This window comes from Cydia amplana, chromosome 1 (genome assembly GCF_948474715.1).
Source record: "Cydia amplana chromosome 1, ilCydAmpl1.1, whole genome shotgun sequence".
NCBI lineage: Eukaryota > Metazoa > Arthropoda > Insecta > Lepidoptera > Tortricidae > Cydia > Cydia amplana.
Window position 1 is genome coordinate 12,110,027 of NC_086069.1, and position 25,905 is coordinate 12,135,931.

Consider the following 25,905-nt stretch of genomic DNA (forward strand, 5'->3'; position numbering starts at 1 on the left):
ACGGCAACTCATCACATCCATTACTTCGTACATCTGATGGGTACCTATGAACGTCATAAAGCGGTAAAGCCGTACACTCCCTAAATACAGCATCATGCCCTCTCGGTCCCGTGAAACCTCGTCATCATGACTCAAACTGCAACATTTGGTATCTATCCATCGGTATTAAGTGGAATTGATTGTACTGATATACAAGGGTGGCGATACACTGGTATCATGTATAAATTGAAATTTAATTGTTGTAACCCAGGTATTTAATGGTTAGAACTAAGTTCATTAGTAGGTATACGTGTGCGTGGATAAAAATTCACGCACACGTTTACCTAATGGTTGCTTTTAGATGGTGTTTAGTTAGATAGGTTTATTTTCAAAGTGTCTTATTTTTTACAGTAATCAGCTTACGTAAAATGGCTCTGCTGAAACCTCGATATTAACTTATAAGGTTAGTCACAATTTCCACCCTTAAATTTTAATTTTATTTTACTCGTACCTTTAAATAATAATACAAGTTGAAATTTAAACACTGCACTGAGAAAATGAAATAGCTAGAAATAAATAAGTTTTTGCTGTCTACAACCGAGTGACTTGGCTCGGAGGGAGCCTGCAAAGTTCGTTGTTAAAATCAAAGAAGTCAACTAGGTTAACGTAGGTAAGTAAATTCATCATCTTCCTCGCGTTGTCCCGGCATTTTTGCCACGGCTCATAGGAGCCTGGGGTCCGCTTGGCAACTAATCCCAGTAATTGGCGTGGGCACTAGTTTTTACGAAAGCGACTGCCATCTGACCTTCCAACCCAGAGGGTAAACTAGGCCCGTATTGGGATTAGTCCGGTTTCCTCACGATGTTTTCCTTCACCGAAAAGCGACTGGTAAATATCAAATGATATTTCGTACATAAGTTCCGAAAAACTCATTGGTACGAGCCGGGGTTCGAACCCGCGACCTCCGGATTGCAAGTCGCACGCTCTTACCGCTAGGCCACCAGCGCTTAGTACCAAATTTTAAGTCTTACCTATGTATGTCCTTAACCCTATTTTCTACTCATTGTAACGTTTACTTTACAACTTAAACTTAAAACGTTTTATCAAATCACCACCGACCAAGGGTGAAATATGAAAGGGGACAGCTTCATACTTTGACTTTTTTTTCGTTCTGTGTTCGAGTAGAATTAAGGATTATTTTTGGAGCTATTGAGATTTAAATAAGAGCACATGGCGGTCTGATAATATACGAGGCTTATAGATTATAGTTTGATTCCATTTGTAAACTTTATAGGGTTGTTGAATAAACAAAGTTAAAAGCGGCTTGCCCTTCGTACCATGTCGTTAGTAGCATTATGGTTTAGATAGAATGAGAGGCTTTCGCATGTCTAATTGATAAAACGTAAAATGATCAACCTTAAAGTGAACCATTTAACAAATTTTTAAGCATATTTCTTAAATAAAATTTATGACTTGAGCCCGTTGTTACCTATTGTTATATAAGTATAAAATTGTCTCCATAGAATAACTTTGTCCCACTTAATTTGTAGTCCATGCATACTTAATTTGGTTATTCCAAACTTTTTGCACGACTTTCATCCATTTTTTTGCCAAACTTTAATGGGCGGAGCGTGTCATAATTAGAAACGTGATAAATATCCGAAATGGTCAAAAATATACAATAAACATGTCAACAAAAACATCTCTATTTTGGGCAAGCGAGCGATTCGTTTCGCTTTCTGGATCAGGGCCTGGACCACACATTAAGCAATTTTATTGAGTATTGAGTATTTAGTCCAATGGAACTAAATAAGTACCTATTTTCTACCTTACTTAGTTACATTAAAATTTATAGTGATAAACTTAAATTAATAGTAACTTGCTGATGACTCACATAAGGACTATTAACATTAAAATTTATGAAAGTAGGTACTCTTTTAACTGAAATAACTTGAGTTTCCTAATGTACTTAACATAATATCATTGTGATCCTTTTACGTAGGTATATAAATAGTACGTCAGATTGAAATAATAATCTAAGTAGGTATGTAAAAACTATTAGCGTCACTATTATTATTTTATTATAAACGGCTTTGCTAAGGCCCAATTGCACCATTCCACTAACCCGGGGTTAACCGGTTACACTTGGAGTTACCAGTAAAATTGACACTGGGTTAAAGGTTTAACCGCTTAACCCCGGGTTAGTGGGATGGTGCAAGTAGGCCTAAAAGAACAAAATCGATTACTTTATTGACTTTTTTACTTAGTATAACAGAATAAACGAATATTAACACGCTCTGAAAGTGTAAAATCAGCGTTTGTCAATGTCCGATAGAGTTATAAAACGTCGCTGCTGCACAATGGACGTTGCGCCGTAAATTTAATTATTGACGGACTCGGCCATATTGGTGCATGTTACTTTGTTGACGAGTTTGTTCCGGAATGAGGCCGAAACTTAGCCGAAATATTGTCCGGTAAAAACGTGTTAAGCCTTATTAATTTTGTGTTCAAGGAACTACTTTTACTATTTAGTTATTTATTGTTTTAATGTGATTCCTTGTACTTTCATAATCATTTCAAGACCTACTGCCATATTCGAACTTTAAGATACGTCAAATACTAGAGATTGAAACGATATGGAATGGATATGTCAGTGTCAAACAAGTGTCAAAAGTGACGCGTTTGTTTGAAGAAACGTCACTTTTGACACTTGTTTGACACTGACATATCCATTCCATATCGTTTCAATCTCTAGTATTTGACGTATCTTAAAGTTCGTATATGGCCGCTAAACTAATTGACATACATATATTGGTGCATTTACGTTTTGAACGCGCCTGAAAAATAAGATTTAGGTTGGTACATAACGGTGCACGACGACAAACGTACTACTCTCCTAACGGCGACTCGGCTACTTAAGTATAAAGGGGCCCACTGATTAACAGTCCGCCGGACGGTATCGGCCTGTCAGTTAGAACAAAAATTTGACAGTTCCGAACAACTGACAGGCCGATACCGTTCGGCGAACTGTTAATCAGTGGGCCCCTTAAGAACTTGTAGTCTCAAATCTACACTGGGGGGCTACGCGAAAACCGAAATTAGATAATTGGGGGGATCTTTCTTGTTTAATCCAACAAATGCGTAATTAGAGTGACAGAGAAAGATGCCCACAATTTGCGAATTTCGATTTTCGCTGTAGTAGCTCTGGTCATGAGTAAAACTGAATTGTGTATACCCTTTGTGGGTGGAACGGAAGAGGAATTTCGTCAAGAAGTCACAAGCATAATATTAACAGTATATTTCAGAAATATTAAGCCTCTGTAGAGTGAACCTACTCGTCCACGTGTGGACAATGTTTGCCGAGTCGCCTTAAATTAGGACCATAAAATTAAAGCCTTAATTTACTGCCTTATAAATTTAAGGTGACGGCCTCACATTCGACTTTTACTGTTATGCCTTTTGGATTACGTATGAGGATAGTTTTTATATTGACAAACCCATTTGTGTTTTGATGAAATAAAATAATAAATTTATGATTTATGAACATAAAATTACTGATACATAAAATTCAAATGTAATTTAAATAAATAAGGTTGATACGATTGATTTCAATATGAGTAAGTAAAAGAAATATTAGATAATTATATTTAATCTTAGTTTATAAAAATGAAAATGTAAAATAAAATACCGGCCAAGTGCATGTCGGGCCACACAAATTAGATGCCTTCATACGATATAAAAAACCCTACCAGCAAAAGGACTTACTTTGCTTTCAAAAATAAGAGTTTTTTTTAAACCCCTTTATGTGTCAGAAAGCCATCTTGTTCAAAATCAATTAAGTATTTATTAAGATTTATTTTCTCGAAGTTTTTGTTTTAGTTTTTGTTACATATACCAACGGAGTGTGGAAAAAACAACAGGGCAATATTTCAGGGTAATCTCAGCTACAAATTTACACAGACATACATAAAATATAAGTGCAAGTAGTAAAAATAGTTACGGTTTAAAATAAAAAGTTCTGTCATATAGGTAATGATGTTATTATATCATACATATATGGTTAGGATTATAAATTATAAAATTGAATGGAACATAGTGCTAAGTATCGACTCTGATTGTACTCCAAGCTCAAAAATCATTCATTATTAGTCAGGCATGTGGTAAATGAACACTTGTGCTTTATTATATTGACATTAGCATAAATAGGTAACGTCGGGTGTGTTCCTGTTTTATCTCCAAAACACATGTCCACTCGCACGCCAATTGAATTCGAATTAGAATAATTCTGCCTGTACGTATTGTGCTACTTAGTAACATATACTGTATATCATCCTTTACTGTACGCAACTCTAAATAAAAATATATTTTAATAAAACTTATTTTCCAAGTATAAGTTGTGTATTTATATTTACAGATTTTTTTTTTCAAGGCCTTTTCTTAAAAAAATGGGTCCATCTGAACGAACAACGCTATAGCGTAAAACAGTACTGTTCCATATGAATCCTTGAAATGTAACTAACTGAAATTTATGGAATAGAATTATTATTGTATTAAGAATGAAGTTTTTTATATTACATGTATTTCAACACATTGAACAATGATTCCGGATATCGGGCAGGAGTTCAAGATAACACGTAGAGTTCCTTTTGGCAATTAGATGAAATGTTAAGATTTACAGTGTATTTGCTACCGTAAAACCCGTTATAAGTAAGTGAAAAGGCATTTTCACAGAGGCGATACAAAAAACTAGTTTTAACTAGGGAAACCCGTTTTTACTAACTTCAAAAACCTAATGTATGTGTCGTATAAATTTACAAAATCAGATTTAATATTGACCAAACAGTTTGAACACAGACCAAATCTTCAAAATCGTAATGTATTGTAATTTTATTCACCTCACCCGTATCGTGGCTATAATCACACGCGCACTTGTCCGAGCCGCAAACAAATGCTTTAGTTTCCAAAAAAAATTACACATCACCTAAATGTTCTTTTTTACGGTCAATTTGTTATTTTATTAGCGTCGTAAAATCAGGTGTCAAAGTTTACACCAGTTTAATTAAAGTAATTATGGATAATATTTTATTTTAGTGTTTCCGTTTCATTTATTACATTGGAACAGTTGGGGGATTATGGGATCCGTTGAAGTACGGAACTTCAAATATAACTTGTACCCAATTTATTATGATTCATCTGGTATCTCTTCCATATGGTTAGTAGGCGTTAAGGTGCAGGCATTAAGTTAGATGTGTTAAAATTTGTCAAAACCGTACTCATCCCTATTAGAGCATACTACATTTGTTCTGATGACAGGCGTCATTACCTTGACAGTCCGCTTGTGGTGAGAGATATGGTGAGATTAGGACGGCAACTGCAGCTGCATAACTGTAGCGGCATTACTGCTGTAGTGTAGTGTAGACTTTCGCCGCCGCATTACTGTCAGGATTAGAATGTTATATCCGTCACTCATTTTATCTAGGCAATTGACAGTGACGGCACCCGCGTTTGATGCAGCAGTAATGCAGCTGCAGTTTCCGTCTGAATGTCACCTTTAGAGTTTAATGTTCTTTGTAATAGTGTTTCCCAAATAAACTATGATTTAATTCGCAATATATACGAACCGGAAGTAGAATTATAATATCATATAAAAATATTCCAGTATTTTATTGCAAAAAGTTAAAGTAAATACATAATATATTGAATACAAATTCATCAATTCAAGCTCAGCTGCTATGCATCACAATAACAAATCCAAATAAGGGACAATCATTTGACTCACTTTCACTTCTCATCGAAAGGACTGTGATTTAAAATTAGTCATAATTAAACGAAAAATATATTCATTTTGAAAATTTTAACATAAGTAAAACATAAATCAACTGTATTTTGAACACAAATTTAATATGCTAAGAATGAAAATGAAATGCATCTTTTTATATACTTCGTGCATTTTAGCACTGAGGGTCCGATGTGTCACCCTGTATCACTGATCCACTGGCCTTTATAATCTTTGGTGCGAATCGAAGACCGTTATAATAAAAAATTCTTACTCTTCAAAATTGCATACAAGTCACGGCTCAAACAATTTTGGTCGGTTAATAAAGGAATCACGAACGGTCATTTAGCACCTTTCTAATTCATTCTTATTTGGACGAAGTAAGGTTGATTATCTTATTGTTTTGCTTGATAGGACGTTGGAAAGTGAAACTTAATATAAATGTCCGTTTTGGGCTTATCAAGGTCTCGGTCCATTTATATCATTTGCAAACAAACTGCTTTTATGAATGAACCCAATAAATTGATTAATCCATAAATAGTTAAGTAACGAGTCACCAGTCGAATCACTGACATTTTTTACACCATACATGTTGGCCCTGAAAAACAATATCCCCTTAAAGTCTCATCGACAGAAAAAAATGCATATTATATGTATTTGTTTGTTGTGTAATATGTGTTTAGGCTAATTAGGTATAATAAAAAGGAAATTATTATTAAATAAAGGAAAAATTTGGCCTGAGAAGTCTAATTGCCTATAATTCTAATCACCGTTAAAAAATCACATTACTTTCACTACTAAAATTTGGTACAAAATATTTTTCTAACTATTTATCCCAACCCCTAAACTTTAAGCAGCAACATTAAATAATCAGACGCCGTTTTTACAACAAAAGAAATATCCCTCTGTATAAATAACATGTCCCTAAGTCAATACAATTGTGTCACTAAATACACAAATTTAAATCATTCAGTTTTTAAAATGGAAAAATAAATATTTACATAGAGATAAGGGCGAAATTTCAGTAACGTAAGTTCAAAGTTAAAATTGTATTGCACTGTGAACTTAATTTTTACAAACATACAACAAACAACTCCAAAACATTGTCTTGTTTTATGCGTCGAAGTATTAAGGGTGATATTGGTTTATTTTTGCTGCAAAGACATCCTCGCAGTCTCATGTCGTGTGTAAGAAGGTGTCATTTGCATCAATCCACGTCGAATTAGGAAATTCTTACGCTGTTAAAATAAATGGGATAAGAAATTGGGAGGTACTGTAATTGCCTTCTTGTCAAAAGTAAATATTGTTTGAAGATGAAATAAGAATAAACGGTAGGTATCTAATTTAAGTAATTATATACTATCGTTATGGATAAAAAAAACAAATGGGAGCGTTATCATGTAATATGTTTTTTATGACCACGTATGACTATATCATATTTTAACGTGACATATTATGTAATGTTAAAACTGAAACTGGGCATCCATGTATATCGTTTAGTAGTAATCAAAATTTCTACCCCCATAAATTATACAACAGAGTAGGTAAACTAGAAAAATGTTAGGTATCTTTATAAACCGTTAAAACTTGAATAAATATCACGAAAGAAAATACTTGTATGGGTAGAATCGGGTACATGCATTTTCACAGGGGTGGCAATTAAGGGAATTTCGGTTGCGTTTAGCCGTAATTCGACTTGTACAAATATTGAACGACCTGTATCAGACGGTTTATAATCGGTTTTTAATATTCTATTTATTCGCATCATCGTTTACTCTGGCGGTGACAGAGTTTTGCCTTGTCTGTTTGGTTTAAAGAAAAACAAGCAACAACGGTTGCACTCCGGGAGTGCCGATAGAAGTGAAAACTCACCTTACTATGTTACCGACGCCCGGTAACACGATACATACGTTTAGCGGAGGTAAGTATTCTATTTATTTATTATATATTATTATCATTCTCAAATAAGATCACACTTTTTCATTGACATGTTTATTTACATACTGCCATGACAACGTCAAATTATTTGAACATAGGTAAAGAGTCTTGAAAAGGAGTCCGCAACATAAATGTCAAATAACATTGAGTTTTTCTTTATTGATTTAAATGCCATTTAAATTATGAGTGGCCACCTTACGGGGCTTACGGTCACATGATCGCCTTACGCCCCTTACGGTCACGCGATCGCCTTACGCTGTCTCGAGTTTATCATTTTTTCCCCACCTCAAAAAGTGTCCAGCGCCGCTAAAGAAGTTTTCACTTCAAAATATACAAAAATTGTTAACCACACCCATTCAAATATTGGCCGCGCCAGAGATTAACTTCACTAATAGAAAGAATGTCATAAACACTAGTATTCACCAAGGCACTTTGAGAAAACTAGTTTAACTAGGGAGAAGTGACTTCTGCGTTCTCCCGGAGAACGCAGTTTCACTAAAAACGGATTTTTAGAATAACTATGTACATACATTATACAAGGAGGTGGAGTATGAACGTGCTGGGGCTCGTTTTATGAAAGCATTTTATACGTTGTAGGTACAGTTACAGAGTAGTATAATTATTATTTTAGAATCGAACTGTAGAAATTGAAACCCTATTTGGAAAAATAGTAGAGTGCGGCGGATACTTATGGTTCTTGTCCTAGGTAGTTATCAGATACTATTTTACCTCTATTTATTTTAAAGACATTTTTACTTTTATTACAATGGCCTCTCGGTACCTATACAACGAGGCTCTGGTGAATTGATAAAGTAATTAATTAAATAATAATCGTAACATCCAGGAAAACATACCGCTACAGTATATTAATAGTTAACTCGTAACCTACCTTCCATCTATGAGGCATTGATTTTTAAAAATAGCGTAATGTACTTAATGAATTCTAGTTCCCCTCGACCGGTGCTGTTTAACAACTGTGATTAATATCGCATCCTATGTGGATATATTAGAGGTAAATAGTAATATCTGAATCACCGCGCCATGCGGGTTGCGTGCGGCTGTATTGCGTCGAATTTAGACTCTAGCAAGTGAAGGTAGAAGCAATGATTTCTGGTGTAAGTAACAGTAACATTACCCAAATATTTTTATATTAATTGGGTGTGTACTATATAGGAATAGTTCCTGTATATTTTGTGGGCCGTATTTGTTTCTTTAACATTATTAAGAAATTTACTTGCGACACAAAGTAATTTTATTTTTAATTATTAAGGAATGATTTCGCCGGATCTCGAAGTTCAGCTATATTTTTACCTACCTACGAACGCAGAATGGATAATCACGACTGCCAGCCCGCACGTTAAGGGGGAAGTGTTTTATTATTGCTTTTATCTTTGGGAATCTCGTTTTTTTGTCCATTCCATTTCTCGTCCTTTATATCGCAACGGCTAACAATTAATTTAATTAAAGTTGTATCGTTACGTTCGCTGTTTTGATGTAATCATTTATTTTTTGATGCAATCATTTATTAACAGGTCCACTTTGCGCCGTGTTTAATGTGACGAAACGAGGGGACTCTTTTGGAAAAATCCAGGATCAGGTTTTTCATTTTTGATTGTGTGAAGTACAATATTTTTTCTGTCACTTTTACTTGATCACGCAGCAAACAACGTGTCACACTGTCCGTAAATTACTTAAATAAATATTGTCAATTTCATTTATTAGCATACGTTGCATTTCATTAATCACCATACGATATGTACTCGTACCTATTAATTTCGATGAGATTTGTCATTGCAAGGAGGCCATTTTCTTACTTAGGCGTGACATGTAATCTTGTAAAACCTTACTCCTTTGTATTTGGTTAATATAAGTAGAAGTTTTTGTGGTGAAATAGGAAATGTATGTAGTAGGTTACGTTATTACGCAACCTTCTATGTAGGCACATACATTTTCTGTATACGAACGTTATTTGAAAGGAGGGGCGGTAGGCCATTAGATAATTTACAAATACAATAAATAGGTTGTATACAAACCAATTATTGTATAATTATTAAGACATTATAAACTATTCCTGTAACCTTTGAACTTCATGTCTAGTTAAAAATTATATGATAATTGATGATGCACCCCAAAGCTTACTCTAAATATACAATACCTATCTCAATTATACGAGGTATAAAACTATTTCACCGCAATTTTTAAATTAGTTTTTATGAATTAACCGCAAAACGTTTTGCGCCCTTTGATTGCGTGTATTCCCACAGAATATAAAATAGAGCATAAAAATTGATGATGATGATTCATTAATATAAAGGGTAGATTAATAACGATTTTACCTACTACTTAATCACGTTACTGTTAAAGACTAAATAGTCGTTCATGCAGATGATTTCATTCTGAGTGAAGCCTACTCTTGGATTCCTCCTCTAATCTTTCATTTCTCGCATCTACAGAAAAAAATCTAACTTTAGACCTGTGACGCATATGAAATTGGCCAAATAAAACTGAAATATTGGCACAAATTAGTTGCTGCGCTCACATCCCTCAGGTTCACTTAACGATGTTATCTTAGAGGCAAACCACGGAAGTACAAAGAGCCGAAATTAAAAACAAACATGGCGCCCACTGCGGTGACGCGCACAAAAAATATTTATTACGGAAATAAAACGCAATCCCACCCAGGCCAGCTATTACTGAGTGAAATAATGGAGCGTCGTAAAGCTTGCGTTTTGTCCGTGTGAAGCGACGACACCTGTGCCGAGGGGTATGGTGACCGTTCCGATAGTAGACCTAGGGAAGTATAGATCTACTTTAGTCCTTTATCTAATTATAAATAAGTACTTGATGACGTTCTAAATTAAAATGTACATAAATATACCTTTGTGTTTTTTAAACAATAGCCATGTATATGGTTTGTAGCTTCAAAAGATGTCAGTTATTTCAACACCGACCGACTAGTTTTCTAAACTTTTATTATCTTTGCTTTTACTATTTTAAAGAAACCAACATATAATACATCTACATATGTAATTAAAATAAGTTTAAGTACTATTACATTACAAACATAAGATTTCGTTATGTTGATAAAAAAATTACCCGAATACAGAAACTGCTCTTGCTTAAATTAAAGTAATATAAATAAGGTATCTTGCCACAAGCCAATAGTTTTTTTTATTCTATTTAAATAGAAAGGGATTTCAATTTACAAATTGAATAAAAAGGCGATTCTATAAATTCACTGGCACAATTGTGTCCAATAATGAGCCGTCACACACAAAAGCACCGGAAACAAGCTCGAAAACGTGACGAACAAAATTTCTTAGCGATTTCTCATTTCACCCTCACACCATTTGATTTGTGTAATCAAATGCGGGCATTGAAATTAATTAGTTCGTTACGCACCTGAGCCTTTTCTGGTATTGTATCAATCAACCCTCTAAAACACTAAACGCGTAACTAAAATTCAAGCCATATTGGCCCTTAATCCATTAAGAATAAGATTTTGCGGTCTGCTATTACATTTTATGTAGTTTTATGGTTTTACTCCCAAAGCATGTACGATTAAAAATAGTAGTGTCCCAGTTTTACTCACGTGGAACTAAGTTTTAGTGAGTTTTAAACCCTATTCCATTAAATATATGACCATGACTGTTTTTAACGACTTTGAAATTATTTCCTGACGGACTAATGGAGGACTCCGTGTCTTTTTAATTCATTTTAATTAAATGTTGACAGTACAATCAGTGAGTTTATTTGTGGAATACGTAATTATACGTTTAATCCAATAATGTAAACAGCGGTTTTGATTTTGAATTACTAAATGCGGAAATTTAAACAGGCATATTACGTATCCCAATTTAGGAGATAATTAGGTATGTTTGTAACTCAATAAAATGATGATTTGTGTTTTTTAAAGAATAATTAACTAATCAGTTTTTAATCTCATACCTACGTAGTTTACATACCAGTGTGATAAATAAGGTCAGAGAGGTAGGTACCTAAGAGATGCTTTATTTTGTTCAGAGCAAAAGAAACCGTATGAGGAAAGTCCTTCTACGTAAGTATTTTTAAGTTGATTTCATTTATGTATTCGTTTTATTATTATCATTTAATTTAGCTTTTATCGTCTTTAAGTATCTCTTACTGCTTATTTTACCTTCAAGTGTTTCTCTTACTTCCTTACTTACCTTACCTATAGTTATTAAGATATATGTAACTAGGAATTTAAAAATGTAAATTTTAGCCTTTAATTACGTATTTTTACGTACATAATCGTTAATCTGTACGTTGCATGATATATGTATGTGTACTTTTTTAATGTTTTTTTTTGCGAGTTGTGGGCAAAATATAGGTAATTTTACTATAAAAAGTAATAACTTTAAACATGTAGATGAAAGTCGATGTTTTACGACTATTCCCGTTACGTAATGTACAACAATCTGCTCAGCGTACATCAATTTGCTCAGCCTACATATCACGGCTTAGTTTTTACTGTCCAATCTACCGTTTCATTTGCATACTCGTAAAATTTACTACCGATGCATTTTACCCACTAATCCGAGCATTGGGCCCACTGTGCGTTCGACGGATGACGTCGTATACTTTTACCATAATAGATGTGCCGCCCCAAAAATATAATCCGTACCTCTATGATGAACACTGTAAGGGTGATGTTTCAATAAAAAAACTTTTTTAGGAGTCGTGACTGAAATGGTTTTGGTGGAAAATTGGCAATTTGTCGCAGATCTTGTAGTTCAAGAGATAAACGTTTTATGTGTTGTTTACCTCAGACTTGTACTAACTTGGGTGTTAGGTTTCTTTGTGACCTTTAATAGGTGAAACATTCGCTTAACTAGTGGCCTCGGCAGACTCGCCAGTATCGCCAGTAAATGAACGTCATAATTTTCGAAATCCGCACCCGCTTTAACCTAGAAAACAATATCCATACAAAAAGTACGTGTCATCCATCTTGGATTCAAAAATTGTAACAATTTTCAATATCTTTACCCCCGAGAACCTAGAAAATGACGACATTTACGTGAAAAATATTACGTCTTCCATCTTGGATTCTAACTAATCATAAGTTTGATTGTGGGCTTTAGGCCAATATCTAGGCCATATACATAAAAGATATAAGCCAATATATATCTATATGTAACCGTACTCTATACTACGCAGGTATGATTGTAAAATAAAACGGGTAACTTACCAATTTCTCTACCTACATATATATATCCATCACTGTTAGTCTAATAAGCAAAAAACAATAGAGATAAAGTTAGATAATATGAGAATTTTCATATGTATCACTGCACGAAGTGTTGTTAACTATTTTACCTTGTCATGAACACATTTCTCATTTCTGTCTGTAGGTATATGCCTTTCATCGTAGAACAAACACGCTTTCCGAAATTTTCAGTACCATGCTCGTGCAAACATCTTGTCATTGCTCGTAACTCTTATAATCCTTAATCCTACTCTGAAGATGCGCAAACAACACTATAAAGTCAAATGTCAAATGACTCTCGTAAAACGCCCCCGAATTAAATTCATGCAAATAAGCGGTAGTAAAATTTCTAGAATGCAATGTAAATACTAAATAGTATAGTACATATATATATACTTATGGTCCTCGGAAAACTGTACATACCTACTTCAAAATCAAAGTTTTTATATAGTTTTTACATTTATTGTTTATGTAAAACCAGACTGGTAAAAGACAGACAGCTAAAGGATGCACTTTATTACGGAACTGTTTTTGAAAACTGTATGCAAATTTGCTAATTTTTCCGGAGTCTCTCTTATAGCGGCAATAGGCTTACGAATGTCATCATCAATTTTACGATCCTGTGCGAGTTGGCTAAAGCCACTTTTATAGTTGTGCTAATTTTACGCGTTGTGATTAGTTTTTCGTTTCGGAGGCCATGATTCTCTTAAGATCACTGAGCCAAAATAGTTAGTAGTAGTTTCTCAGTTTAATTTCGAGGCCTTAGGTAGTAGGAGAATTTACCGTTTTATAGTAAACCCTTTTAAAACTTAGCCTGTCATTGCTTATAATGCTCAAAAATAGAAATATAAGTATATTACGAAATACATAATAAAAGTGCAGTAAAATTTATATCCATGAGTCAAACATGGAGTCAAATGCCTGTAGTGTAACCAATACACACAATTTGTCTTCAAATATTTAGTAATGAAGATAATAATGTTGAAATACCACATTCAGAACCGTAACGTGAAATGTGCCATGTGATTGAACACACGTGTGAAACGCCAGTGAGTTGTGTGTGGTGACAAAGGCAATTAGTATAATGTTCGCTCACAACCAATAATTTGGCTAAATTTAGACATACATACATACTTTAATTCTACGGGAAAGGTTTAATTGTTTATATGTTATATTTGTAAAAACTCTTTGTTTTTTTATAACAGGGCGGAAAGTAGATAATAAAATTGGTGGAGGTCCGCCGGGCGGTTTTACAAACTGTCACTTTGGGCGCTTACGAACTTACATAATAATATTGAAAGGCTTTTTTAAAATTCAATACCTTATCTTACAAAGAAAAAGCAAGCAAGCTCAATTTCGAATTTGTCTAATCCAAGGAATGGCGTGGGCACTAGTTTTTACAAAAGCGACTGTCATCTGACCTTACAATCCAGAGGGTAAAATAGGCCTTATTGGGATTAGTCCAGTTTCCTCACGATGTTTTCCTTCACCGAAAAGCGATTGTCAATCAGCTTTATTAACGTTAATAATTTAACGTCTACCTGAACTTACTAATTCACAGTCATCTACTTGTAATCAATAATGCAAGAGCCACTTGTCTGCCTGTCATCGGCTGATCCATCTCAGGGTTGTCAATTTTGCTTCGTTACCGAGAAACTGCTTTGATAAGACATGCAGATAGGATTATTGCGGTAGCACCCCTAACTCTACGCAATGTGCACAAAGCTATTTGTCGTAACACAACGATATCGCTTTCGCAGTCTTTAAGGCATTAAATTAGGTATTGGTAGATTATGAGAAATTATATGCTAGTAAAAAGCGAGTTCTCTTAACCCTATAACGAAGTCATGTCATGACAATATGTATATGACCAATTCGACGGTACACAATTCAAATTCGACGATGCAAAAGAGTTAACACAGATATCTATCGATGCGTCGACCAATAACGCCGATCGCTCCGTAAGTTAATATAAACTGTTATCTGGACCAGTACTTAGTCGTAAGTCGTGTCCCTGAAAGATTTTTTGAGATCTACAAAAGTTGTTGTTTCTGTTTTTGGCCGTTTTAGGAGCGGTTGATCTGATTTCCAATACGCACACTGTTCTACCGCGATTAGCTTGCAGCTTGTTTGGCGGTAAGCCCTTTGTCTATTACCGGCTTAGACTGCATCGATTAGTGCGATTCGGTCTTAATTGGACGTGCGTTGGTTTGTCTAATGGACTTAGCTGAGGTTGAGGAAACGTGAAGTGACTAACTATAATTACGATTAAAACGCTAATATACGGCTGTGTGACTATAGTTAGACCAACATAAGTCTTTCAAGTCAAGATTTTGATAGCACACGCAGTGCAAGTGTTATTTAGACGTCATAATTTCATAGAAGTTTGACGTTTAAAATAACACTTGCACTGCGCTATCAAAATCGTTGCAGACTTTTCTTAGTCTAACTCTATATTTTTTTATTTGATCTAGTTTAAGAAGTAAAATTAATTATTAGAAGTTTTAATCACTGATCTTATATACTGTATCTAAATCCTTAGAAGAGCCTTTTTTTTCTTCGTCTGCGTGGAATGATGAATTGATGATTGATAAAAACTTCTGCTTTGTCGTCTCACTCTTGTCAGAGTGGTCGTGGACTTCATATCAGGGCCGGTGGCAAGCTTCACAATGCTTCGCCAATTCTTCCTGTACCGTACAACACACCCCCGCCGCCTTTCTTATACATTAGCGGAGTGGTCCATTGAGTGAGTTTTTGACTAGGTACCAATACATATACAGGGTGCCCAGTAATTAGTGGATAACCTTCTAACCACCGACAGAGCACCTTAGGCTGGTCCAGAAAATGCACTTATAGGTCTAGTAAAAGTTTCGTGGTTTTCGAGATAATAGAACTTTTCTGTCTTTTTTAATGGCTAGCTCCATACTTCACTTTAATCACAATCTAGGCCATATCTTTGTCTGTAAAGATGTAATAAGCGTGTGTGATAAGCGACGCGACAACCATAGGTGGGAACAAAAGCTCCGATCGCTGTGTCTCGCTCCAACCTATGATTATCGCTGCCACCGTCGCAAGTCGCTCAATGTCAATACCATAGGTTGGAGCGATACACAGCGATCGGACCTTTCGTTACCACCTATGGTTGTCGCTTTATGGTAGCCACACAAAAAATTACAATAAATTTTTTCTTACAAAATTTCAATATGTTTGATCGTTTGTGGTGAAAAAAAAATGTATGGAGAACAGAATGGCCAACTTTCTTAAAAATAGTTTATCTAATACTGATTCTAAAATGGTATCACACACGCTAATTACATCTTTACAGACAACGATTTAGCCTAGATTGTGGTTAAAGTGAAGTATGGGGCTAGCCATTAAAAAAGACAGAAAAGTTCGATTATCTCGAAAACCACGAAACTTTTACTTGACCTATAAGTGCATTTTCTGGACCAGCCTAAGGTGCTCTGTCGGTGGTTAGAAGGTTATCCACTAATTACTGGGCACCCTGTATATATTTTGTATAGGTGAGAATACGAAAGAAAGTGAGAATACGACACTTGACGATGGAATAAAGTCGCTGTTTTGATGCTGATCTTCTTCAGACCTAACGACCTTGAATACATTACATACATACATTTACATACATTTATATATTTATATTTTCCTTTTCGCATTCGCATTTCCGCAACTTAACTTATTCATCAGAATGTTTTTTTGTTGTTTCTACTGAGATAAATGTTTAAATAAGTAATAGGTACTATAATTAAAATAAGTCCATATGAAATAGTCAAACATTCATCAAGGTAATATCATATTTATGTAAATAAGTAACCTATATGAATATTAATTTATCCTCACTAAATGACCATCATTTTTATTATGTCCGCAAAAATTAAAATGCAAGCCACGATATGTGACCCTTTTAGGCGAAGTGAGGAATTTTTCATTTGCGATGAAATTAATATCGCTTAGAAATTTTTGCACGTACGCAACACATTTACGCTATTTAAACATATAAATATAGGTAAGTACTATATTACCTACCACATATGACATTGAATATCCTAAACAATTTAATTTTAGCAGATAACTAAATGGAACCGTGTTATGTGAAATCTTATAGGTACTAAATTACATTGTTACTGTAAAGTGTAAACACCCGTGTTTAGTGAAAACGCGTTATCTAGACTTTTCCTTAGTCAAAAGCAACGTTTCTGGTTAAGAAAATGTCACATTCGACACTGACAGATCTAATCCGGATCTAATAGATAACCTGTTATAAAAATCAGAATACGCCTGTATATTTAAAAAAAATGGCGCACTTACGGCCATATTCGAACTTTAAGATACGTCAAATACTAGAGATTGAAACGATATGGAATGGATATGTCAGTGTCAAACAAGTGTCAAAAGTGACGTTTCTTCAAACAAACGCGTCACTTTTGACAGTTGTTTGACACTGACATATCCAATCCATATCGTTTCAATCTCTAGTATTTGACGTATCTTAAAGTTCGAATATGGCTGTTAGATAATTAAATTCACAATGTAGATAAAACATAAACGTCTTTCCTAAACGTCCGATATATTACGACGGTGACTTTGCTAACTTACTCGTATGGTTTGCTTGCACATGCAATTATTGTGTAAACTGTTATTGAATACGCTTTATGCAGTGGAGCCCAAAGCCCTGTTACCACTAAAGGCCTTTGACAAATGTCTCAAATAAACACCCAGACAGAGATCAACGACGCTACATCTATTTTGACTCACAATAAAACGTGTAGGGGTGTGATTCCCCCTACCCAAAATATTGTCATTTAGCATTATGCAAATGTTCAATATTCCCTTTGAAAGTATAATTTTACTAATTGTTAATTTTGCCTAAAGCTATTTACAATACTTCAACTTGTATTAAGAAACAATTTTCCTGACAAACAGCTTGTTCGCGTTGAAACAGGACTTTATGATCACTGTAATAAGTGTTAAATTTATGTTTTAATTTCAAGCGGGGTAAATTTGTATTTTAATTCTTAAGTAATAGCTTGATGTCATTAGAAGTTAGTTATTCGTTTATAAGATTAGCCTTAAGGCTAATTTGCCTTCAAAGGGTCTCTAAATGCATAAATTTATGCGATTTTGTGACTACTTAACGTGCCTGGAGCACACGAAGGTTATTCATTTTTTCTGCCTGACTTCAAAAAGTAGGTAAATAGTTCTCAATTTGTCGGGATTTTTTTTATAGCTTTTAAGAATTTTTCAAATTTAAAATTACAGGCAACCTGTCCATGTACAGTAAGCTGCAGACGGACTCCCCGTGTAAATAAGTTTTTATGCAGGGGGGTCAGATATCTCTGCATTTTACTGTACCTACCTCTTTAAAATACCACTGATGGAACTCTACGTGGTTGGTGCCGCAACGATAGCAGTGTCATGAATACTTTTAAGGTTGGTAAGATTCTGCCTATACTTACCTTACAAAAAATTCATTGTAACAAGCGTGATGCGCCTAACTTAAAATTCAAAGCAAGCGACTGATAAGTCTTATATCAGCTGGCTTCTTTAGGCGTTTGAAGTTAAATTCTATATTTTATTATTATTCCCTGTTAAGTGTTTTCTTCTAGTGAAAGTGTTTATTAACAGTACATATTATGTATCTAGGAATTAGTTTCTAGCTGCGTGCATTTAGAAGCTCATTTGCTCATGAATCTTTATCAATAAAGTAATAAAATAGAATGCTTAGAAATAAAACAATAACATAGGTACGTAACGTAAAAATATGATTGGTGAATCCGGCCTTGTGTTTACTGCCTAAAAATTTTGTTATTCTAATTCGCCTCTTGTAAATCCCGTATAACAGTGACTAGCATGAGGTAGATGCAGTCACATACATGAATAACGAGTTGCTCACAATCAAACCTTCTTATAAAGGGTATCAAAGAAATTATTTATTACATATTAATATCTGGGAGACCGAGGTTTGCTCGGAAAACATACACAAATTAAAAAATGCGCGTTTTCCCAGAGATAAGACCTAGCTAGATCGATCTTTCGCCCCCAAAAACCCCCATATAGCAAATTCCATCGAAATCGTTAGAGCCGTTTCCGAGATCTCCGAAAAATATATTTAAATAAAAAAATATACAAGAATTGCTCGTTTAAAGGTATATGATTATTATTATGAGATAGATTAGATAGAAAGATACGTCTTGAAGCAGTAGGAATATTTTTCTGTGGCCCTATTAGTCAATAAGGGTACAATTCTCGGGCAGCGCAGGTGTAAAAGGATGTAAGTTCCACGTAACAATTGTGCCCTTTTACGGCTAAGCTGCGCGAGACTTGTACCCTTTTTCATTAGGGCCACATATTTTCAAATTGAAATAATTACTTAAAGTTTGTAAAAAGACAGTCTCATTTCAAACATTAGACAGAGAGAATCATACTATATTTCTCTTACACTAGTACTAGCACCCAAAAGAAAAGAATGAGTATAGTTTTTTTTGTTCTTATTTACTGACAATTTGGTTTGACCAACTATACTTTACTCTTTGTTGAAGACTAATAAAAGTAATACAAACTTATTATAGAGGTGACAGTAATAAAAAAGTTAATGACAACTTTTTACCAGAATTGTCATCATTAAAAACAAAAAAGACAGTTGTGAGTGTCTTAAGTGTAAAAAAATCAAAAATTATTTTGCTATGGAAAATTGTAGAGCTTATAATATTTTACTTTTAGAATTTTGGTAAATGTAATAAAATAATGTGTAATGTGATGAACATATTGTACTTACGGTATTAAGTAAGAAAGATATGCTTACACCCGACAAAAGAACATTTGAAGAAAGATACAATTCGTGTTTCGTCGACCTAGGAGTAAAAACTAGTAAGTGCAATAATGCATTCGGTAAATATTAATTCAATCACGAGAATAAAAACATGAGTAGCATTTCAAATAAAGTCAACATTAGAAAAGTTTGAACGAAAAATGCAGGTTACCAAAATAAATGATGTTTTTCAGTATTAAACCCTTTTTTTATTTTATTTTATAAAACCTAATGCAACCTTACTTTTTATATACTTATTCTCGTGGTTATGTGCAAATACATACCTATGTACCTATTATGATACATACAATAGGGAATATTACGCGAAACTCGCGTAGGTGGCGCCAATCCCACAATAAGTCACAATCTAAGGATCTACCGCAAACGAGAGAGTCGAAATTTTGTTATCTAACCTCTCTATCACTCTTGCATATTCGAGCGATAGAGAGGCAGATAGCAGAGTTTCGATTTCGCGTTTCCCGGTAGAGTCAGACCAAGAAAAGTCTGCAGCGGATTTGACAGCCCTCGCAGTGCCAGTGTTATTTTAAACGTCAAACTACTATGAAATTATGACGTGTAAATAACACTTGCACTGCGTGGGCTATCAAATCCGCTGCAGACTTTTCTTGGTCTGACTCTAGACCCTTTGTAAACAAACCGCCTTGATGTATCAATGTCATATTTGATTGTCTGTGAAAACTTGTCAAAAAAACAGTTTAACCCTTCGTATGTATAAGCACTGATCAGTTTGAACGAATTTAAATCTATTGTATTAAACAATGGATTTAAATTCGTGCGCACTGATCAGTGCTTAGACATACGAAGGGTTAAGGTACAATAATATATGTATAAGTTACTCTATGGTATACTTACGTCGCTAGTACTGCACTCTGGCGGCAAAACATTGCAGTAATACTCCCTATTGTGTATACAAACACATGAAAGTCAACACAGATTACGAATAAGTAAGATAAGCTTACTTCATAACCCGACTACAACGATATGCGTATTTTTAATTAGATTATTACGTGTAGATTAAATGTCTTGTGTCCTATGTTCATTTCAAGGTCTGCTCATACTACGCAAATAGAATGTGTGCGGAAACCTGAAGGGTTTTTATTATTCAACCCCGAAATCGGCAAAAATGTGCTCCTTCGAATAATAAGTAGGTGTTGGTAGTATGGCCAGGCCCCGGAAAACTAATGTACCTACATTAGCTACTATGTACCTGATTAGCTGCTAGAAAGATTCCAAATTGCGAAATTTCAACTTTTAGGGTTTTTTGAAGTGAAAACTTCTTTAGCGGCGCAGTGCACTTTTTGAGGTGGGAAAAAAATGTTAAACTCGAGACAGCGTAAGACGATCACGTGACCGTAAGATTTGGATGGCCACTCATTTAGATGGCATTTAAATCAATAAAGAAAAACTCAATGACATTACATGAAAAACTGTTGCATGTAATGTCATTGAGTTTTTCTTTATTGATTTAAATGCCATCTAGTGAGTTTCGCTCTAACTGGTATTAATATAACTCGAGTACTAACAGTGATGTGCTTAGCGGTTTCAAGTAATTAACGCTAACGCTAGATGGCGTTAACCTTAATTATACATAGTGCATTTTGCACTAGTCATTGAGTTTTCACTTCTGCCGGCACTCCCTGAGTGTAACCCGTTGTTTTTTTTTTCGCAACTTGAACATCTGTACCTACATACAGGTATTTAACATTACCTTTCAGTCGCCGGACTCATAATCGGCGGGATGCTGGGCAGCTTCTTCTTGCGCAGCGCTCGCAAATGGCCGCTGTTCATCGGTGGCGGCACCGGCATCGGCATGGCCTACGCCAACTGCGAGAAGAGCCTCAACGAGTACCTCCTCGCGTTGGAGCCGGATGCCTGCTTGATCAAGTAAGTTACAATACAATACAATACAAATACTCTTTATTGTACACCTCATTACAGAAAACAATACAAATAATACAGAGAAGAAAGTCAAATATCATATAATTTATTCAGTAATAGTCATACATTGTCATTGTCATTATTGTTACTAACCTTATTAGAGTCTGTGCGGAAAGAGAAGAGCCGTGGAATGTATGGTGCCCAATATATTACAATTACACGATTCTTCTCTTTCCGAACAGACTCTAACACAAACATATCGTAATCTAAACATATCGTTATCGTATCTTGGCGATGTCTAAAAGATATCTAACAGATGTCTATTACAAAATCCGAATCGGGCCGTAACAGTGTTTTATTTTTCAACACCTACGAAGTTACTCCATTTTGTACTTGATTTTGAACTTTAATTATTGTGTATTATAAATATTATAATCGTTAAATTCAGATAGATATTCCTCCTAACCGATATAGTTAATTATAATATTTATAATTATTTATCCACTATTAGCTAAGCAGTGAAGTACATTTTGAAGTGATTAGAAATTCAGCATGCAGTTTGTGTTGTATTTGACTCCCAATTTATTTACATTTATAAAAAAACATACCTATACTAACAGTAAGTAACTAAAGTAAAGTTTATTATGATTTTCTTCAACTTGCTTACCGTAAACTTGCTCTAGATTTTAATAACAAAACTTCCGTGAGACAAAGACATAGTAAATATATTAACAACGGGTCACTCACGTATTTTAAGTCGAAAAACGCTCGGACGTCACCGTAAACGCAAGCTCCTGATGACACTTCTCGGTACGAAGTGAAACATGTCGAGCGTTTTTCGACTTAAAATACGTGAGTGACCCGTTGTTAATATATTTACTATTGCTCTAGATTGCCTACCATACCCCACACTGCCTGGCTTAAAATTATTATTTACAAAATAATTGTTTTTGTCTAACTCCTAACAATAATGGTCATGATTCTCGCATTATTTTACACTAGCGCCCCGCCCCAGCTTCGCACGGGTTAACAAATTACCGTTTATTAAATAAAACCGCATCAAAATCCGTTGCGTAGTTTTAAAGATCTTAGCATACATAAGGACAGACAGACAGCGGGAAGCGACTTTGTTTTATATTATATTAGGTAGTGATACTAATAATGCCAGAATCATAGAAATAGACAGTTGTTTTGTTATGCTGACATATTTATAAAAAAATGTCTAGGGCATGGCAAGGTAACTAATAATAATGATAATTGCTACACATTTTAACAAAAACAGCAAAACTAATTAGCAACCCTGGTGCACTTACAATCTTGAAAAACCCTGACATTGCCTTTCATAGCCTTATTACGTATTTACGGTCTCAATGCAATCGCATTGAAAGGAATTACCGACAGTCTGGCGACAATCGATCCTTTCTATCCAGACAAAGGCGACGCGGACTAATTACCATCATAAAACGCTAAAGGATAGTAAAAACGGTTTCGGTTGGTAAAAATATAGTAGCCACATTGTAGGGGTTGTAAATAATTTGGATATTGATGAAACTTTGTCGGGTTCACATGAGAAGTTATAATGACGGTCAATTGTGTTAACATTCTAGGGTTGTCAAAATGAAATTTTGTTTATTAGCGCACGTATAATACGTATTGCTTATTTTCACTAGATATAATTATTATTTTTATCTACTTGTAAGATGTAATTATGTAGGTACTTGTAGTTTTATTTGACCAGAAAACATACTTGTTATTTGACGATTTTATATTAGTTCATACTTAAATGCCATCCTCGGCTGTAATGGCATTTTACCAATCAAAATAACAAACCCAATGTAACCCAAGCTAAATTTATAGCTTTATCAAAATAAGTAATTATACAATCGCTATTTATATTGTAGAGTAGCAACCCTAGCTAGTCCAAAGCTTTCGATACGGTCAAACGGTGAAGACGTTATTCTTGCTGTACCCTCGCCACAGGAGACTTCCCCTGCCATTTAGTTCTTTGTCCCCAAAAAGGTCACTCACTATACTTACTGTTGCTGTTGAATCTGAAGTTTTTGCCGTCACATTTGTATAGGCACCGCCCTGTTCTTTACTATACCGAATCACTTATTTTGCAAACGTACCGCCTCTGTAGTCTTTGCCACCCACCGTGCTTTCGTACATTTTATTTTCTCTCTTTAATGTTTCTTTTTCAATATACATTTATTTCTATTGGTTTAAAATCTAAATTGGTTTGTTGGAGGATATTGTTGCGTTTGTCGGTAAATCGTCACTTGTTTTTTGCGTTTACAATATTTTCATTCGGACCAACGTTTCAATCGTTTGTGAGTCATGTCCGACTTTGAAGCCACCTTTGCAGTTCTATGGCTTTTTATAAATAAAAAAGTTTGTGTCAATTACATTTTCTGTTTTGTCGTCGGTCGGCCCTTTTGTTCTTTGGCTTTGGAAACGTATGTTTTGGATGGACAAGCGGACAATAGCTTCAGGCCTGCAATTCGGTTTTGGATTTGTGTGTGTTTTTCAAAGGTTTCGATGCAAATGATTGAATTTGTTTGTTTACAGGTTATCAAAACACTGTTTTGGGTTTAGATAAAGAATAAATTTGAATTGGTTTTCAGTTTTATTACAATTAGTTACTATATTGACCATTTTGTATTTATTTTTCCACCCATTGGCATTTATTTATCGTACCACATAATTATTTTATGCATTGGTACGTTAGACACCAATATCTTTGCCTCTAGAAAACGAATTATGTATTCCGACTCGTAAGCTCAAAGTACAGTCCAACCCGGAAGAAAGCATAGGTACCTAACTTTGTTAATAATAATGAAAAACTGGAAAATCGGCTACAAAAGTGGAGGAAAGGGGTGAAGGATCCACTTGAAAAGTTGCTACCTCTTATATATTTTTATTATTATATTTTTAGTATATAAGCTACATGCATGCCAAGTTTTATTCTTTCTTCCGAAAGGGACGATACTTTTGAGATTTGTTAGGGAAATTAGCCGTGCGATAGGATAAGCTTTCTTATAAATTTCTGAATTATTTTGACAGCAAAGGCAATGGGCTGAGATTAGGACGGTTTAGGACTACTACATAAGTATATTAGACTCGTAATTTGTATACTGTTTTCTTTATTTTCAGAAAGAAGGCGTAAGTCGGGCCACAATATTCTCCTACTACGATGTAATGTATGTAGTTCTAATGTTTTTTTTTTAAGTGAATAAAGTTTCTTTTCACTTAAGTTTTTATTTAACTCTCGATATCTAACTCCAAATTAAATTATATAAGTTAAAAAAGCGGCCAAGTGCGAGTCGGACTCGCCCATGAAGTGTTCCGTATTTAGGCGATTTATTTATGACGTATAAAAAAAAACTACTTACTAGATCTCGTTCAAACCAATTTTCGGTGGAAGTTTACATGGTAATAATGTACATCATATATTTTTTTTAGTTTTATCATTCTCTTATTTTAGAAGTTACAGGGGGGGGGGACACATTTTACCACTTTGGAAGTGTCTCTCGCGCAAACTATTTAGTTTAGAAAAAAATGATATTAGAAACCTCAATATCATTTTTGAAGACCTATCCATAGATACCCCACACGTATGGGTTTGATGAAAAAAAAAATTTTGAGTTTCAGTTCGAAGTATAGGGAACCCCAAAAATTTATTGTTTTTTTTTTCTATTTTTGTGTGAAAATCTTAATGCGGTTCACAGAATACATCTACTTACCAAGTTTCAACAGTATAGTTCTTATAGTTTCGGAGAAAACTGGCTGTGACATACGGACGGACAGACAGACAGTCATGACGAATCTATAAGGGTTCCGTTTTTTGCCATTTGGCTACGGAACCCTAAAAATGACAATTTTTTTCCTATTTATAATCACTTATTATGTTGTATGTTTTGGATAAGTTTCACGCTTACAGGTAGAAAAGTTTTAAATCCTAATAAACCGGACAAATGCGAGTCGGACCACGCATAAAGGAGGATTATGAACCTTCATTCAATACAAAAAGCCATACAAGCAAAAGAGCGCATCTTCGCAGCACTTACGTCGTTTTAATAAGACTAGTTTTAATAGGACCGTTCATTAGGAGTATTTAGACTTTGAATCTTCAGCTCAATACAATAGCAATGTTAAAGTACTCGGTATAAAACCATTGCTTCAGCAGGTGGGTGATCAAATAACATAACATTCCACTGTTCCATATTTACTGTAAGTTTAACACCCCATGATGGCACCGGG

At 34.6% G+C, this 25,905-nt stretch overlaps 1 protein-coding gene across 2 annotated transcripts in view; it reads left to right on the forward strand.

The window, feature by feature from the left end:
* Positions 1-24,898, forward strand: part of LOC134648637 (MICOS complex subunit Mic10-like) — an 80,772-nt gene extending 55,874 nt beyond the window's left edge. The window contains exons 1-3 of one of the 2 annotated variants that reach the window (XM_063503137.1): positions 19,579-19,805; positions 21,483-21,651; positions 24,799-24,898. In XM_063503137.1, the coding sequence (XP_063359207.1) occupies positions 19,733-19,805; positions 21,483-21,651; positions 24,799-24,811 (255 nt within the window). In that variant the 5' untranslated portion in view covers positions 19,579-19,732 and the 3' untranslated portion in view covers positions 24,812-24,898. Of the gene's footprint in view, positions 1-19,578; positions 19,806-21,482; positions 21,652-24,798 lie in introns of those variants that run through there. The other variant, XM_063503129.1, reaches the window with a different exon arrangement.
* Positions 24,899-25,905: the final 1,007 nt, after the last annotated feature.